Source organism: Lithobates pipiens, unplaced genomic scaffold (genome assembly GCF_037356315.1).
Source record: "Lithobates pipiens isolate NorthernLeopardFrog02 unplaced genomic scaffold, aLitPip1_a1.2 Scaffold_19, whole genome shotgun sequence".
In the NCBI taxonomy this organism is placed as follows: domain Eukaryota; kingdom Metazoa; phylum Chordata; class Amphibia; order Anura; family Ranidae; genus Lithobates; species Lithobates pipiens.
In genome coordinates this window covers 199,652,274-199,670,617 of record NW_027507764.1, presented here as the reverse complement: position 1 = coordinate 199,670,617, position 18,344 = coordinate 199,652,274, and the positions used below count along the sequence as shown (strand labels likewise).

The window sequence follows — 18,344 nt, the reverse complement described above, 5'->3', positions numbered from 1 at the left end:
TTTACCCATTACAACTTGCTTCTTCCTGGAGGAGGCCATTTTGCTGAAGCTCAGAGCCCCTGAGCAGCAGTAAATCATAAAGTGGAACCTAATTCAATCGATTTAAAGCAGAACTTTACCCATAAGAACTTGCTTCTTCCTGGAGGCGGCCATTTTGCTGAAGCCCAGAGCCCCCAAACAGCAGTAAATCATAACATGGAACTAAACCCATTGATTTAACGGTTTTAAAAAAAAAACAGTTACATTCCTGGAATGTTGGGATTTCTAACTGTCATATTTGATTGTGTCCTCCACCAAACTGTCAAACCATCAAATGACTGGTGTCATAACGGATCACATGTGCAGCACCATGGCAGTTGCAGTTTAAACAGAAGCAACTTCCTTGGCTTTAAGGCGAGGAGTAGGGTTGCCATCTCATCCCTTTTTAAACCCGAACGTGTATCAATTAGGCTACTTTTCACACGCTTTACAGGTGATATAGTGCTAAAAATAGCGCCTGTAAAGCGCCTCTCCTGTCACTCCAGTGTGAAAGCCTGAGGGTTTTCACACTGGAGCGCTGCGCTGGCGGGATACTAAAAAAAGTCCTGCAAGCAGCATCTTTGAGGCGCTTTAGGAGCGCTGTATACACCACTCCTAAAGCGCCCCTGCCCATTGAAATCAATTGGCAGCGCTGCTTTTAACCCTTTTTTGGCCGCTAGAGGGGGTTAAAAGCGCCTCACTAGCAGCCAAAATGTGTCGCTAAAGCGGCGGTAAAGAGCCTCACTGTAAAAGTGCCCTTCTGGTTCTGTGGCTGATTAACCACTTCAGCCCCGGAGAGATTTGCCCCCTTAAATAGCTTTAAATGACAATTGCGCGGTCGTGCGGCGCTGTACATCCCTTTTTTTTTTTTCCCTCCACAAATAGAGCTTTCTTTTGGTGCTATTTGATCCCCTCTGCAGTTTTTATGTTTTGCGCTGTGAACAAAAAAAGACCAACAGAACTGACTGTATTGGTGCAGAAAAAAACGGAACTGCATCTGGTGTGAACTGGCCCTAAGGCTGTCAGCAGATCGGCTTCTACAAATTTCGCAGTGCCTAATAATATAGAGAAACTGAGCATGTGCAGAGCAGGGTAAAACAGTGCATTACTGGATTTTAAACAATAGAGACACATCTTCCTTTATTTTTATTTTTTTTGAAAGGTGTTTATTTTGAATTTTCCTACATGAAATTACAGATATCAATAAGGCCCCTTTCACACTGGGCGGATCAGTAATGATCCGCCCCGTGATGATCCGCTCGCTCAGCGGGGATCGCTCCGTTGTCCCCGTTGAGCCGGCGGTGGACAGGGCGGTCTCTGCACACTGTGCGGGGACCGCCCTGTCAGCTCTCCGCTCTCCTCTATGGGGATCGGATGAGCATGGACCGTCTGTCCGTGTTCATCCGATCCGCTCTGCAGACGGATAGAAAAATAGGATTTTCCTCCGTCTGCAGAATCGGACAATTGCGGAGGCGGACAATAGCGGGTGTCTGCGGATGTTCATCCGCAGACACCCGCTATCCCATAGGGATGCATGTATGTCCGTATTTCATCCGCAAACGGATGGATGAAATACGGACATACTGTCCGCATGTGTAAAAGGGGCCTAATATTCAGATTACAAACATATGAATACCCAATTAATATAACCATTGCTAAAGAACAATTCTACGCAGAACCCATATAAGGTGATTTACTTAGCTATACCTGCAGAAGGGACCACCTGCTGAAGTGATCTAGCAGGACTTAATTTTCTCACTCAAGTTCCACTTGAAGTCCAAGGAAGAGCATGACATCTGCTGGGCTTATCTCTATTATTTACATCGGACAGTTTTATAGTGCTCCCAGAAGACCGCTATTGCTGTAGTTCCGGGAGAGCGACACTGGGCCTTCTGAGCTCTGCATCTTGAACAAGAGAGTTGCTTCCGCTGCTATGCCTGCCAATCCTCTGCCCAATCACAGAAGCCTTGGTATTATGGGAATACATTCACAAATTACAAAGGCTTCTGTGAATGGGCAGCAAAGGGGGAGTGTTGGGCATAGCTGTTCCATGTGTTTCTCTCCACTCAGATCCCACTCCAACAGCGCAGTAAACCTGTCATATGCAATTAATAGAAATAAGGCCAGGATATGGCATGCAGCGCCTTGGATTTAACTCCTAGCGTGTTCTTACAAATGTAAAGTGGCTGTAAACCTCAGACATGAAATATGAACAAAGCATATCCCTCTATAGTGTGTGCTTGTCTCAATTAAGAGTTCTAAGTGTCATGTCTGTCTGATGTTTCATTCCTCCGCTATCAGTCACTAGTGACATGTTTTCCTGAGGTCAAGAGAAAAAAAGATGACGGGAGGGACCACCAGCTGTTTGACAGCCTTCGCTGTTCCTGTGTGCTGTGTGTCCCTTCCCACCAATCAGCTCTCAGAGCCCTCTTCACTGAGCTCTGCAGTGTGTAATTTCAGCTCTTTACCCCTTTTTCTGACATCCCAGACAAGCTGCATAAATTCAGCACTTTGAATGGATGAAGAGAAGACTGCAGATAGACAGGTACAACTTATGTAGAAGGGGTTGTTTCATCTCTGTGTATCACCTGAGGCCAGTCACTTCACTGGGTATATTGAGTTTGACAGGCGGCACCGTTTGTCAAACTTGCCAGTTGACACCAATGGGTCTGTGCTACAACCATGAGCCAAATGCTTGGCTGGCCCTTGTGGCATGGTATTTCATTACTAAATACATCTTCAGCTAGAATAAAAAAGGAGGCTCAGAAGGAGACAGGATCACCTTTTGGAAGCTGCTGCTCTTTGCCCTCTGAAAAGTGATCCACTATGTACTTTAAGTGAGCCCTTAGTCTTCTTTCACCCCTGAAATAAAGAGATTCACTGTGTATTGCTTTTCAGAGATGGTTAGGTGGCAGTTTGCAAGTTTTTAGATGGTGATTTCTATATATATATTTGTGCTCATAAGTTTACATACCGTGGCAGAATTTATGATTTCTTGCCCATTTTTTCTGAGAATATGATTGATAACACAAAGTTTACATACCCCAGTTCTTAATACCGTGTATTGCCTCCTTTAACATCAATGACAACTTGAAGTCTTTTGTGGTATTTGTGGATGAGGCTCTTTATCTTCTCAGATGGTAAAGCTGCCGACTCCTCTTGGCAAAAAGTCTCCAGTTCCTGTAAATTCTTGGGCTGTCTTACATGAACTGCATGTTTGAGATCTCCTCAGAGTGGCTCAATGATATTGAGGCCAGAAGACTGAGATGCCCACTCCAGAACCTTCACTTTATTCTGCTGTAGCCAATGACAGGTCGACTTGGCCTTGTGTTTTGGATCATTGTCATGTTGGAATGTCCAAGTACGTCCCATGCACAGCTTCCTGGCTGATGAATGCAAAACATACTGCATTCTTCTTGCCAACAATTTTGACCAAATTTCCAGTGCCTTTGTAGCTCACACATCACCACAAAATCAGCAATCCACCTCCATGTTTCACAGTAGGACTGGTGTACCTTTCATTATAGTACTTGTTGACTCCTCTCCAAATATAGCATATATACAGTTGTGGCCAAACAGCTCAATTTTGGTCTCATCACTCCAAATGACTTTGTGCCAGAAGCTTTGAGGCTCGTCTCTGTGCTGTTTGGCGTATTGTAAGCAGGATACTTTGTGGCATTTGCATAATAATGGCTTTCCTCTGGCGACTCAACCATGCAGCTCATCTTTTTTCAAGTGCCTCCTTACTGTACATCTTGAAACAGCCACACCACATGTTTTTAGAGAGTCCTGTATTTCACCTGAATTTATTTGTGGGTTTTTCTTTGCATTCCAAACAATTTTCCTGGCAATTGTGACTGAAATTTTAGTTGGTCTACCTGACCGTGGTTTGGTTTCAACAGAACCCCTAATTTTCTACTTCTTGATTAGAGTTTGAACACTGCTGATTGGCATTCTCAATTCCTTGGGTATCTTTTTATATCCCTTTCCTGATTTATACAGTTCAACTACCTTTTCCCCCAGATCCTTTGACAATTCTTTTGCTTTCCCCATGACTTAGAATTCAGAAACATCAGTGCAGCACTGGATGAAAGATGCAAGGGTCTGTCTGGATTCCAGAAACATATTCACCTTTTATACACATTAATAACAAGCAAAGTTGATTGATAATAAAGGACTTCAGTGAAACACTAACCATGAGCGAAAGAAATGTTTTTGTGTTATCATTCATATTCTCTAAAAAATGGCCACAAAATCATAAATTCTACCAGGGTATATAAACTTATGAGCACAACTGTGTGTGTGTGTGTATAAAAAAAATATGTGTGTGTATGTGTGTATATATATATATATATATATATATATATATATATATATATATATAATGTGTATGTGTGTGTGTGTGTGTATATATATATTTTAGTCTAATATTTATATTATATCTTTTCATGTGACAACACTGAAGAAATTAGTATACTTTGCTACAATGTATAGTAGTGAGTGTACAGCTTGTATAACAGTGTAAATTTGCTGTCCCCTCAAAATAACTCAACACACAGCCATTAATATCAAAATCGCAGGCAACAAAAGCGCGTACATCTTTAAGTGAAAATGTAAACTGTTATACAAGCTGTACACTCACTACATTTCTTCAGTGTTGTCACACGAAAAGATATAATAAAATATTTAAAAAAATGTATGTGTGTGTGTGTGTGTGTGTGTGTGTGTGTGTGTGTGTGTGTGTGTGTGTGTGTGTGTGTGTGTATATGTATATATATATATATATAATTTTTTATTTTTGTTTATTTTGTAGAAAATAAAAACGCAGTACTGATCAAATGCCAACAAAAGAAAGCTATGTGTGTGTAAAAAATAAATAAATAAATAAATATATATATATATATATATATATAAATGTTGTTTAGGTAGAGTGTGTATGACCGCGCAATTACCAGTTAAAGTAGCCCAGGGCTAAATTTCTAAAAATTGCCTGGTCATGAAGGATGTAGAATCTGAAGTGGATATTGAGAGCCAAACTGTATTGTATAGAAAAGAATGGAGATTCTGGTTGTGATGGTTGAGTTGTATATCTCTTTTTTTCAGGAGTTTTGATTATTTGCAAGTGGTCCACATCATGGCCGTGGAGGGCAGGCCCCGGCTCAGAGATTCCCCAAACAAGTCTGGTGAGCAGAGTGGCGTGGCAGATGGTCAAGTGAGACATCGTCATCGGGGGGTCACTTCCCCTAAGGGGAGAAATAGGAGCCACCACCCAACTGAGACCTCCCATCACAGGAATAATAAAGGAGCCAAGGAGCACCTCTTCTCTTACCTCAGCCCAGCCAATGCAAAGGTTGGGCTCAACCTGGTGATTGGTAAGCTTTCCCTGTGGTCTAATATTGTACTTATGGCAGTCCTATACAAGGCTTAACAAAATGCAGAGGGGTAAAAACTGGTCAAATTTCTCCTCTGTGCATTCAGTTTTGGATCCATAACCTTCTTTCTCACTTACCACCTAATATCACTAGTAATAGTCACATTCATCTGGACTTTTTCTGTAATGGTGAAGACATTTCACCGCTCAGTCTCAGCTCAGTTTGAACAAGTCCAATTCGATGCGACTAACTACTATTAGCTACACAATGACCTGAATCAAAGAGAACCTTCTACTTTCTAACCTATTTCTGTCTTGGAGATCTTTCATCTAGTACTTTAGTGATGTGAAGGAAGCCATCACAAAATTGCATTGTAAAATGTAGTGTGTGTATCCCAAAGCAATATAAAATTTCTTTGGGAACCCTATAAAAAGACTTTCCTGAGTTTAGTGAATATACCAGCCAGGAGCGGACTGATAACTCATGGGGTCCCCGGGCAATAGGAGATTATGGGGTCCCCGGGCAATAGGAGATTATGGGGCCCCCGGGCAATAGGAGATTATGGGGCCCCCGGGCAATAGGAGATTATGGGGCCCCCGGGCAATAGGAGATTATGGGGTCCCCAGGCAATCGGAGATTATGGGGACAGACAGTATACAATTACACAGTATACACATACATGTACACACAGTATACACAGATATGTTTCTATTGGCTGAGAAGGTACTGGAAAGGTGGGGCAGCTATAATCTAAGGAATTTTAGACCAAAAGGATGTTGGTAAGGGACATTTCAGGGACAGATGTAAAAAAAGAAAAAAAAAAACAGATTTTTACATACTGTCTCTGGTTTTACTGAGGCTGGCAACCCTGATGGGGCCTCCCAGTGGCACAGGGCCCTCGGGCAGTGCCCGAGTGGCCAAATGGTCAGTCCGCCCCTGATACCAGCTCATATTGTACATAGCATGGTCATTAGGCTTTATGGCACTCAGGTGTAGTAGAATTTAGCCAGCTGTATTTCATTTTTGGTTTGTACTTGATAGTTTTCAAGTACCTATCAAGTATAATACATAGTTGGTAAAGTTGAATAACAACATCAGTTCAACCCATGTGGGTGTGTGTATGCATTTATGTCTCTAACACTTCCCACATTGCTGTGTACTGGTTACACTAAGATGCCTATGTAAAAAAAAATTTAAATCGTTGACACCACAAGATGCGGAAGGGAGTTCCACATCCCTACCTTTTTAGCAATAAATACCCACTTATGCAGTTTAAGGTTAAACCACTTTTTGTCCAACTTTATTGAGTGACCACATGTCCTCTTGAGCAACGTGAGACCAAGCAGTGTTCTCCCTATGCTAGAATCACCGCTTGGATATTTATATATTGCGAGCATCGCAATTGTGCCCAAACAAATATTTCTTTTGAAATTCTGGCAGTTTCTGGTTGCCACTAAACTCTCTGCATGGGGAGCACCTTGAATCAATGGTGCACAGGATACTTAAAGTGGAACTTTAGTAAGAAAATTAAGTCCTTCTAGATCTCTTCAGGCTGCCCCTTTTGCAGGTATAAAACATTAAAAATAAGTCACTATACTGTTTAAAATCTAGTAATACACTGTCTCGCCTTGCTCTGCACATGCTCAGTTGCTCTCTGTTTTTAGACATTGCCAAGTTTGTAGATGCTGATCTGCTGACAGCCTTGAAGGATAAGTTAAAAACAACAGGTAGGGCGCCAGGTCAGTAGGAGTATAAAATCAGCAGCACTTTATTTCAAATACACTTACATAATGGTATCTTGCAAGCTGCATACAGGAGTGATGTGGGGTGCCATTCAGGCAAGCAGCCATCACAATGGAAGAGAAGATCGCTGTGGAAAGCAAGCTCAGACCCACTGGTCAGGAGTGTTACACCGGCGGTGTCTCCAGCTCTCACACCCACCTCTGACAGGGCTAGCAGGAGACAGACACACAGACTGGAGAGGGGGAGGGCTATGACGTGTTTCCAAGGCCCTACCCCCTTCATCAGGTGGAGCCTGCATGAAGCCCTGTTTGTGGAGCTCAAGCAGAGCACTTTCGCTACCACCCCTTCTCCTGTAAAAATGTCTATCAGAAAGTCCTGTGTGTGTTTTCATTGACTCTAGAACAATGTACACTAATATATAACATATTATTGTTGTTGTTGTCTGCACAATCTCACCGACTCTGTCCACTTCAGCCTCCAACCACTCTGTCTGCACCATCTTCTACCCTCTCTGTCTGCTCCACCTTCTACCCTCTCTGTCTGCTCCACCTTCTACCCTCTCTGTCTGCTCCACCTTCTACCCTCTCTGTCTGCTCCACCTTCTACCCTCTCTGTCTGCTCCACCTTCTACCCTCTCTGTCTGCTCCACCTTCTACCCTCTCTGTCTGCTCCCACCTTCTACCCTCTCTGTCTGCTCCCATCTTCTACCCTCTCTGTCTGCTCCCATCTTCTACCCTCTCTGTCTGCTCCCATCTTCTACCCTCTCTGTCTGCTCCACCTTCTACCCTCTCTGTCTGCTCCCACCTTCTACCCTCTCTGTCTGCTCCCATCTTCTACCCTCTCTGTCTGCTCCACCTTCTACCCTCTCTGTCTGCTCCCATCTTCTACCCTCTCTGTCTGCTCCCATCTTCTACCCTCTCTGTCTGCTCCACCTTCTACCCTCTCTGTCTGCTCCCACCTTCTACCCTCTCTGTCTGCTCCCACCTTCTACCCTCTCTGTCTGCTCCCATCTTCTACCCTCTCTGTCTGCTCCCATCTTCTACCCTCTCTGTCTGCTCCCATCTTCTACCCTCTCTGTCTGCTCCCATCTTCTACCCTATCTGTCTGCTCCCATCTTCTACCCTCTCTGTCTGCTCCCATCTTCTACCCTCTCTGTCTGCTCCCATCTTCTACCCTCTCTGTCTGCTCCCATCTTCTACCCTCTCTGTCTGCTCCCATCTTCTACCCTCTCTGTCTGCTCCCATCTTCTACCCTCTCTGTCTGCTCCCATCTTCTACCCTCTCTGTCTGCTCCCATCTTCTACCCTCTCTGTCTGCTCCCATCTTCTACCCTCTCTGTCTGCTCCCATCTTCTACCCTCTCTGTCTGCTCCCATCTTCTACCCTCTCTGTCTGCTCCCATCTTCTACCCTCTCTGTCTGCTCCCATCTTCTACCCTCTCTGTCTGCTCCCATCTTCTACCCTCTCTGTCTGCTCCCATCTTCTACCCTCTCTGTCTGCTCCCATCTTCTACCCTCTCTGTCTGCTCCCATCTTCTACCCTCTCTGTCTGCTCCCATCTTCTACCCTCTCTGTCTGCTCCCATCTTCTACCCTCTCTGTCTGCTCCCATCTTCTACCCTCTCTGTCTGCTCCCATCTTCTACCCTCTCTGTCTGCTCCCATCTTCTACCCTCTCTGTCTGCTCCCATCTTCTACCCTCTCTGTCTGCTCCCATCTTCTACCCTCTCTGTCTGCTCCCATCTTCTACCCTCTCTGTCTGCTCCCATCTTCTACCCTCTCTGTCTGCTCCCATCTTCTACCCTCTCTGTCTGCTCCCATCTTCTACCCTCTCTGTCTGCTCCCATCTTCTACCCTCTCTGTCTGCTCCCATCTTCTACCCTCTCTGTCTGCTCCCATCTTCTACCCTCTCTGTCTGCTCCCACCTTCTACCCTCTCTGTCTGCTCCCATCTTCTACCCTCTCTGTCTGCTCCCATCTTCTACCCTCTCTGTCTGCTCCCATCTTCTACCCTCTCTGTCTGCTCCCATCTTCTACCCTCTCTGTCTGCTCCCATCTTCTACCCTCTCTGTCTGCTCCCATCTTCTACCCTCTCTGTCTGCTCCCATCTTCTACCCTCTCTGTCTGCTCCCATCTTCTACCCTCTCTGTCTGCTCCAGCAGCATCAGGCAGATGCAATTAAATCTCTCCAGTTGATTAGGCAGCAACTGGCTGTGGGTGCTCTGCCTTCCTCCCCATAGAAGCAGTGAAAACTCTGGCTCACACACTGCTGTTTCTTCCCCTTGGCTAACACACCCCCTCCGAGCCACCTGTCATTAAACTTTCATAAGCAATCCACTGTGGATGACTTTTCAGGGCTATCAAAAAAAAAAAGCGCCATTCACAGCACAGGCATGAGTGGCTGTTCCTTCAGAGCGCATGTGCCAGTGATGTCGCTGGCTGCATGTACAGTAGTACAGTAACTATCTCCTAAACTGTGCCAATTGAGGAGATATTTACACTACCTATAGGTAAGCCTCATTATAGGCTTACCTATAGTTAAAACTTAGTGATGGAAGTTTACTTCCACTTTAAGTCCCATGCACACTGGATATTTTGAACATGGCTGTTAGGGGCGGGTTTTTTTTTTGTTTTTCTTTGGGGGGGGGGGGAGTGGGTTCTGCCTCTAAGCTACCTAGGCTATCATCTATGTTTCCAGGTACACATAGGCATTTAGAGGCAGAAAAAAAAAACTCTGCCAGCCCATCCAGGAGCAGCAGTGTTTTGGCAGAAAAGACACTTGATGTATGAAAACGCACATTAACGCTAGGCTTATTTAGCGCTTGAGCGTTAATTAATTCCAATGGCCAGAATCAATTCATGTATAAGCTCTTGATGCGCCTAAACGTGGTACATGAGTTTTACAAGCAGTTTTTCCACCAGAAGGAATGGCATCCAAGAGACTTGGTAAAACTTCCAGTGTGCATGAGGCCTTATACTTCAGAGATTCTGGTACTTTGCCCATTCAGCCACCAACCCATTTCTATTAAGGTCTGTTAGCTGCTGCTTTTTTAGCTTCCCATTTAGCAATGTATTTACTTTGTAGTGTACTTTGGCTCATGTCATGCTTTGCTATCTATGCGTTCTCATGTTCTCATGTTTGATGACTGCTTTGTCAAATGTTTTTAGAAAAATACTTATCAGATTGCAAAGATTTCCCCACAGTGCACTGGCCAGAAAAGTAAGATGTAATGTTCATAGACAGCTGTTTAAATTATATGGTTGTTCATTGTTTGATATTTCTAAGGCTGGCATCACACCTTTACGTTGCAGTAACGCATTATGCACACATCGGTGTGCCTTTTCTTTTTGAATGGCATCCCAACACACTAAAGCAGGGGTCTCCAAAGGGCCAGTTTACCCTCCTTTAGACTTTAGGGGGGTTGGATTGTGGGCAATGGGGGTAAAAAATGCCCCATGTATGGCATCAGTGAGAGAAAATGATGCCTCATGTGGTGTTCAGTTGCATAATACATGTGGTCAGTTTGAGGAGGAATAGTGCCCAATAGCTGGCATCAGTGGAAAGGAATAGTGCCCAATAGCTGGCATCAGTAGAAAGGAGGAATAGTGGCCCATAGCTGGCATTAGTGGGAGGAATAGTGGCCCATAGCTGGCATTAGTGGGAGGAATAGTGGCCCATAGCTGGCATTAGTGGGAGGAATAGTGGCCCATAGCTTTCATTTGTGGGAGGAATAGTGGCCCATAGCTGGCATTAGTGGGAGGAATAGTGGCCCATAGCTGGCATTAGTGGGAGGAATAGTGGCCCATAGCTGGCATCAGTGGGAGGAATAGTGCCCCATAGCTGGCATTAGTGGGAGAAATAGTGGCCCATAGCTGGCATCAGTGGGAGGAATAGTGCCCCATCATTGGTGTTAGTGGAAGCAATGGAAGAAATAAGATGCAGCTCTTAAAAGGAAATCGTAATAGATAATACACTCAATGAGCAACCCTCATGAGAACATATAGGGCCAGTGACTGTTAATTTGATAGCATATGCAAGTGCCAAACAAAAAAAAAGATGTCAACTGTGCAACAAACGAAAAAATGTGCAGAATATTTCTATAGAGGTTCACTGGGGTAACCCCTGGGGTAACCCCTGGTGAAAGATGCCGTCTAAGGCTTCATGCACATAATTTGCCATCATTTTTGAGATTTTTAATGTAAAAAAAAAATAGGTCACCTTTAAAAACGCTTATAAACGAAAATGCGGTACCAGCGTTTTGCCGCGCTTTGCGTCTGAACCCATTTTTTTGCTTCTGAAAAAACAAGGTTAAACGCAACTGCATAAAAATGGCAAAAAACGAGACTGTGTACATGGACACATAGGATAACATTGAATGAGTTCAGGGGCAGTGGAAAAAAGTGTCCAACTGCCTCTGAACACGTGTTTAACAGTGTCTCGTGTGTATGAGGCCTTAGTTAAGAAAAACTATCAAATGTGCATAAATGCAACAATGTACCATTAGGAAAAGATTTGTCCAAAGCAGCTAAAAGAAATCTATCCAGGACAACTAACAAAGTGCAGAAATCTGACAGTATAAATCTGAGAAAACCTCCAGAGAAAGGTGTCATGCAGATTCATTTAAAAAAAGTGTATAAGTGCAACAAAGTATCAATATGTAGTCTACACTTCCATAATATGATACAAATAAAGACTTAAAAAAATCGGGCCAAAATAGTTCATAAAATAAAAAGTCCTCTCTTAAATGCTCTATAATGTCCTTTTAAATAGACACCGGAGTAGTATTTCCTCACAGATATTGGTAAATCAGAATAGGTAGATCACTCCATCTGCAATATGTGACCATATATAATTGACATCGAAGAGATTAGGTACGCTTACCACAGGTGGTGGACACACATACTATATAGCGGTGTGTCACTGAGAGTTTTAGACCACCCAATCCAACTGGTCTGGGAACAGCTATGTTGTAAAGATATATCTTAACGACGTCACAGGCAGTAACGGTAAGTAGATGGCTCCCAAGACTCCAACAGATGAACGTGTCATCAGCTGCGAGGATCCACAATACTCTCAATGGTGTCCGAACAAGGCATTCAATCATGAAAAAAGATGGGGAAAAAAAGTCTCCACAGTGCATGAACCCGGATGAAAAAAATATCTTTTGGATTTATTAAACAATTAATAAAAATGTACCATCACCAGTCATGGTAAATGGGTAAAGTGATCACATAGAAAATATATCTATAGCGTGATATCGGAAACACAATGAGCTAGCAACCCATCATGTTTTGGAACAAAAGTCCATCAACTGGGGCATATCCCCATTAGTGGAAGCAATAGTGCCCCATTGTTGGTCTCAGTTGGGGGAGTTATGTCCCACTGCTGGTGTCAGTGTTAGGAATAGTGCCTCAAATCGGTGGGAAGAAGAGTGCCCCAAGGGCTGGATCAAGGCTAGCAGAGGGCCACAGTTTGGAGGCCACTGCGCTGAAGCAATGCCCAGTAATATACTATATGGTACATTTCCAAAAAAAGTTCAGGTGAAAGGGCCTTTATATGTTGGCTTATTTCCTCACATATAACACTATTAGGATTTTGAGAGACCGTTTAACATTAATTACATTGTATCTGAAGTCAAAGCTTTATTATTTTTGTTCATATGTTACTTTTCTTGTGGTTGATCAAGTTGAAAGATACATAATTGCTTGTGGACGAGTGTCAAGAAGGGCCTCCCACCTAAGGCTAGGTGCACATCTATGCATATGTGGTTGATTCATTTTCCAGAGTGTCTTGTATTTTTTCATGTGCATTTTTTTTTATGCGTTTTTTGGGAAGTGTTTCTAAGAGGAGGTCTCTGTTGTCATGCAGGAAACTGCACCAAAAAACACATCTACATGCATTTTTAATGCAATTCCATGAAAGTCTATGGAGCCAAAAATGCACTGTGCAACAAAAAATAAATAAATAAAAAATGTCCTTGCACCTTTCCAAAAAATGCATGGATGTGAACGGGACCCATAGAAAATAAGGTTAAATTTAACACAGCATGCCTAGTTGACAGGTGGCAGTTGGTTGAACTCCAACTGCTTCGCTTGAATTTTTGTTACATTAGCCCAATTATAATTTGTCATTCAGCAGAAAGAAAAGCAGATCTTCAAGAGGCAGCAGGACTGCCTTGAGAATGCCTTTCAGCTTCACTTTGAAGCACTTTTCAGAGCTTTGACTACTGTCAACCTAGACCTATTGAGGTTGATTTTCAAAAGGCGTATGTTTTTGAACACCAAATAATGCGCATAGGAATTTTTATAAGGGATATTTCTAATCGTATTGAATATTATTTAACCTACCTAAGTTAACTTCAGAAATTTTTTCATACCAGCTTATAAATGTTCTGACCTCCTGCTGTCTAGCTCCCATGTCCCCTCTTCCCATACTCTCCTTCAGGACTTCTCCAGAGCCTCTCCCATCCTCTGGAACTCCTTACACTAATTTGTCTATCTCCTACTCTATCCACATTTGGCCGATTCCTGAAAACCCTTCTCCTTTAGAAAAGCCTTTCCTGCCTTTACCTAAATATTTAACATAACTTATTTTCTCCATCATCTCATCCCGCACAGTAATTTTGTATCACTTGACCCTTCGTCTTGTATTTAATTGTATTGTAAATGTACTGTCTGCCTCAATTTTGTAAAGAGCTGCACAAACTGTTGGTGCTACATAAATCCTGTATAATGATGAATTGGTTCTCAATTTTGGTATGTTTCCTTTTCAGCTGCTTTATTTGGTCTTTTGCACTGGTAAGATTTTTTTTTTTCTTCTTTTTATTGGGGTACAGTTTATCTTTTTTCTTGTTGTAAGGGTTGGTCTTTCAATTCTGGGTAGGTTCTGTCAGTTTGGATTACTCTCTTTTTATATCTTCTGGGTATAACAAGGTCTCAGATTCTTCCTACTTGCCATGACCACCATGCGGTAGCTATGACTCTGATGAATATATTTTTTTAAATTTATGTTACATTGTGAAGATTGTGGTGGAATGCAGAAGCAGTGGTGGGACCAGAGATGGACATTTTGATAAGGAAGCCCTCATCCTAGAGGGGTAAATGGTTGAGGGATCTGACTTATGACCACCCATAACCAATTTTTTCTGGTTCAAAATGCTACATATGCCAAAGTGTCAATGCATGGGGATCCTAAAACACTGTTTACTCGCCTCCTTACACACGATTGGTGTATGTGTTCCTATCATGGAGGCTGCCAGTGCTGATCCCCTTGTATTTCTCTCATGACAAGTTTTCTTTCATTTCTCCAAGAGCTCAGTAATTTACATTGAAGAGTTAAAAATCTTGTTTGTTTCAAATGTACTGTCCATTGTCTACACCCACCTAAAGAAAATAACAGAATTGTATGGAGCATGATCTTTTGTACCACCTGCGTTCACTAGTCTTTGCTCTTCTCTATATTCAATGCCAGCCATGTAGACTGCATTCAGTAGATGTGTTAAGCCCTCCAATTAAGCAGTCTGATTATCTTGATTACTTGCATACATCAGTTTCAATGGCAATTATTGTCTTGGCTTCCGATGTACAAAACAAATTATAGGCACTACATTCCGAAAAACTGAGCAAAAAGAAGCAATGTTGTTACAAGCTGCAAGCAGTAATGTTACTATTTTGTTTTATAGGCCGCACTAGGTAACTTATAGAATGTGGTGCGATTGGCAGTTTAATGCCTTCTTTTAAACTATTTTCCATACAGAGTTTAAAAGGGCTTAATTTATATAAGCTTAGTGTGTGTGTGTGTGTGTGTGTGTGTGTGTGTGTGTGTGTGTGTGTGTGTGTTAAGGGTATAACATGTTAGTAAAGGGCAGCCCTGCACCCCCTCCCAATCCCCCATTGTTACAGCCAGCGGGGGATCCTCAAACTGTCACAATTTTAAAATGGCGCGGCTGTGTAGGGCTCATTCCCTTAAAGCCATGTCATTCATTCACAGAGTGAATGACTCATGCGTTTAAAGGTAGGCGTCCCAATTCTCTTTAGACAATATAGCGTAATTTCAGACAACGTACAAACACAAAGGGATGCCAGTACGGCAGCTTTTTTTCTATTAAACCACTGGGACTGATCATGTGATTATATTAAACAGAGGTTTTCCACTCGGAAGAAAAAAAAATTAAAAGTAGAGGTGCACTGATTGGAAATTTTGGTACCGAAAATGCAGGATGCACTTGGCGGAAAACTGAAAATGACCAGCTGTGGTAGAGGAAGAGTACTTAAAGCGGAACTTCCTCTTTTGGGTGAAGCTCTGCTTTAAAGTGATTGTAAAGGCTCGTTGTTTGTTTAAAAAAATAAATAAAAAATAGATAAGATAAAAAAGATAAAAAATATACCTGCTGGTGGTTGGTTTTGCACAGAGCAGCCCAGATCCTTCTCTTCTCGGGTCCCTCTTTGCTGCTCCTAGTCCCTCCCTCCTTTTGAGTGCCCCTCAGCCAGCAGCTTGTAACAGGGGTCATCCAAGCTGAGTCACAGAGATCTGTGTATCCATTCAGACATGGAGCCCCGACCTGGCCCCGTCCCCTCTCGCTGCTCTGTCTCAGCCAATCAGGAGGAGTGAACTGGATGGCTGAGGGGATTGTGGACATCGCTGGAGACAGAAGGAGCTTGGGTAGATAATTTGGAGGGGGGTTGCTGGGGAGGCTGCTACACATATATCATATGATATAATGCATTAAGATAAAACACCTTCTGCCTTTACAACTCCGTTTAACCTTCTTTTTTTTTTCTTTTTTTTTTTATTGAGATATATAAAAACCGTAAATATTAGTAATGGCATCTGTAAGAACATTTTACAGAGTAATTTTAGGTAAACCACGTAATCTAGGGGTCTTGGACATACCAAGGAGGGATAGCTAGAGAAATATATTATAACATATCCGGGCAGTATCTATCGTCAATGAGGAAATACCTGGAAGGATCTATTTACAAAATTCTCTAGGATTACAAGATGGAACAAAAGAGAACAAGAGGAGGGAGAGTAGTTGGAGTAAAGGGGGGGGGGGGGGGGTGGAATGGATAACACGTTCTTGTTAAGTAGTTAAAGGGGGGGCACCAGAGTTATTGTGAGGGGTAGTTTTCTTTGCGGTGTTGGTAGAGAAGGTTGGAAATGATGGGTGAAGAATGTGTGAAAAGACTTGTGAGAACACGTATCCAGTCAAAGCTAAAATCCACTGGTTGTGGGTTGTCTGTCAGCGGAGACCCAGGATCTTTCCTGGGTTTGAGGGGGGAGTCCCATAATATGAAAACGAGTACTGATCAAAGTTGGATAAGTCTTCTGGAGAGAGTGCTGAGAGCATGGAGGGCTGCCACTTGGAGTAGAAGTGAGCTTTAGATCTTTCATGTTTGAAGTCGGTGTTGAGTCGGTCCTTGAATAGTAGGAGTAGGAGCTCTCGTTTGATTTGGGTGATATTAGGACAGTGGGATGAAGTCCAGTTTTTCAATATGGTTCTCTGTGTGATTAGGAGACAAATCAAATACCAGTCTTTGTGGGAGGGGTGATTATTTGAAATCTCGGTGGTATTTGTATGTTGGGACCATGGCAGCAGTTGGGGGTCCCAGTGACCAAAAATGAGAAGCAGTGGGTCTTTAGGTAGCTTTAGTAGGGTTTACTTCAAATATGTAGGATAAGACCTGATCCCAGAAGTTGGAGATGTAGGAGCAAACCCAGAAACTGTGGGTCAGAGATGGCCTTGGTTGGTGGCAAAGGGGGTAGTTGGCATTGCTCTATTCTATTTTGGAAGAGAGGAAGGGTATGTGAGCTCGATGGATGATCTTTAGTTGAGGTTCTCTCCATATTTCATTGGAAATTAATCGTTGTACTTTGTTGAAACCCTGTAGGATTTTGTCCACTAGGTCTGCATTCGGGAAGTCTTTTCCCCAGTTGGTCACAGATAAGGATGCCGGGGGGGGTGGTGGAAGAGGTTTCTAGATGTCCGAGATTTTATAGGACCCTTACAGGAGCAGTTGGTCTGTGATGTTTGGTTTGAATCTTTTACAATCCTCTCTGTATGCGTCCTTTAAGAAGCTGATGATTTGCCCAAAGTGGAAAGCATGGGCTTGGGGAAGTGAGAAAATTTCAGCTATGGTTGAGAAGGATAGAGGTCGCCCTGTTTCCATGTTGCATAAAGAGGAAACTTTTGTAAGGCCTTTTTCTTGCCAGTTGGTGAATGGTTAATGTTCCAGTCCAGGGGGGAAGCTAGGGTTCCCTTGTATTGGTAGGTGACTAGACATGAAAGGAAAGAGTTTGAGGCTTTTACTGGCTTCTCTCCAGGCAATAGCTGTGTCTCTCAACAGGAGGTTGTGTTGGTATAAAGGTGGGATTGATTTCCACTTGTAGTGAAGAAGGGCCACTAAGGAATACGGATGGGCCATTTCAAACTCCTTGGAATAATTGGAACAGAGGGAGGATTGCGATATACAGTCCAGACTAGGTCTCAGTAAGCCTGCTATGTTATAAGTTTTAATGGGAAGATATAGTTTCTTTAATTCTATACGTGGTCCTTTTGATTTGCCATAGATATTTTGAGATGGCTGAATTAAGAAGTTTATTATTATTATTATTATTATTATTATTCAGGATTTATATAGCGCCAACAGTTTGCGCAGCGCTTTACAATATGAGGGCAGACAGTACACTTACAATAGTTTAACATCTTTATAGTGAAGGAGTAGAGGAATAGTTTGCAGTGGATACAGTAATCTAGCAAAACTGACCATTTTCACCAAGAGCAAGAGGGGCAGATCCATCCAGTTAACTAATTTTTGAGAGATTTTTTGTGATCAGAGGAGGGTAATTGAGGTGGTATAAAGAGGAGGGTAGTTTCCCTATTCTGATTCCAAGATAGGTGATGTGGGACTTAGCGACTGAAAAGATGGAGTGTAGGGCCCAGGGTGGGTTGTAGAGTGTTCCTATGGTGAGGATTTTACTCTTGCCATAATTAATGTGGGGCCTGAGCAGGATCTAAATTCGTCAAATACCTTTTTGATAGTGGACATATCAGAGGAGGAGTTTGCTGAAAATATAAGGACATTATCCGCAAAGAGGGAACTATCATGTTTGCCAATTTTAATGCCATGTAAGGGGAACATTTGAGTTAGGCACCTGGAAAGGGGTTCTAGTGCGATGTTGAAGAGGAGTGGGGATAAGGGGCAGCCTTGTCGTGT

The 18,344-nt window shown here is 42.9% G+C and overlaps 1 protein-coding gene across 1 annotated transcript in view; it reads left to right on the top strand.

Annotated features, from left to right (window-relative positions):
* Positions 1–18,344, top strand: part of DPY19L1 (dpy-19 like C-mannosyltransferase 1) — a 111,263-nt gene that overhangs the window by 1,648 nt on the left and 91,271 nt on the right. The window contains exons 2-3 of the mRNA XM_077491623.1: positions 5,122–5,390; positions 13,901–13,925. Of these exons, the coding sequence (XP_077347749.1) occupies positions 5,153–5,390; positions 13,901–13,925 (263 nt within the window). The 5' untranslated portion in view covers positions 5,122–5,152. The remainder of the gene's footprint in view (positions 1–5,121; positions 5,391–13,900; positions 13,926–18,344) is intronic.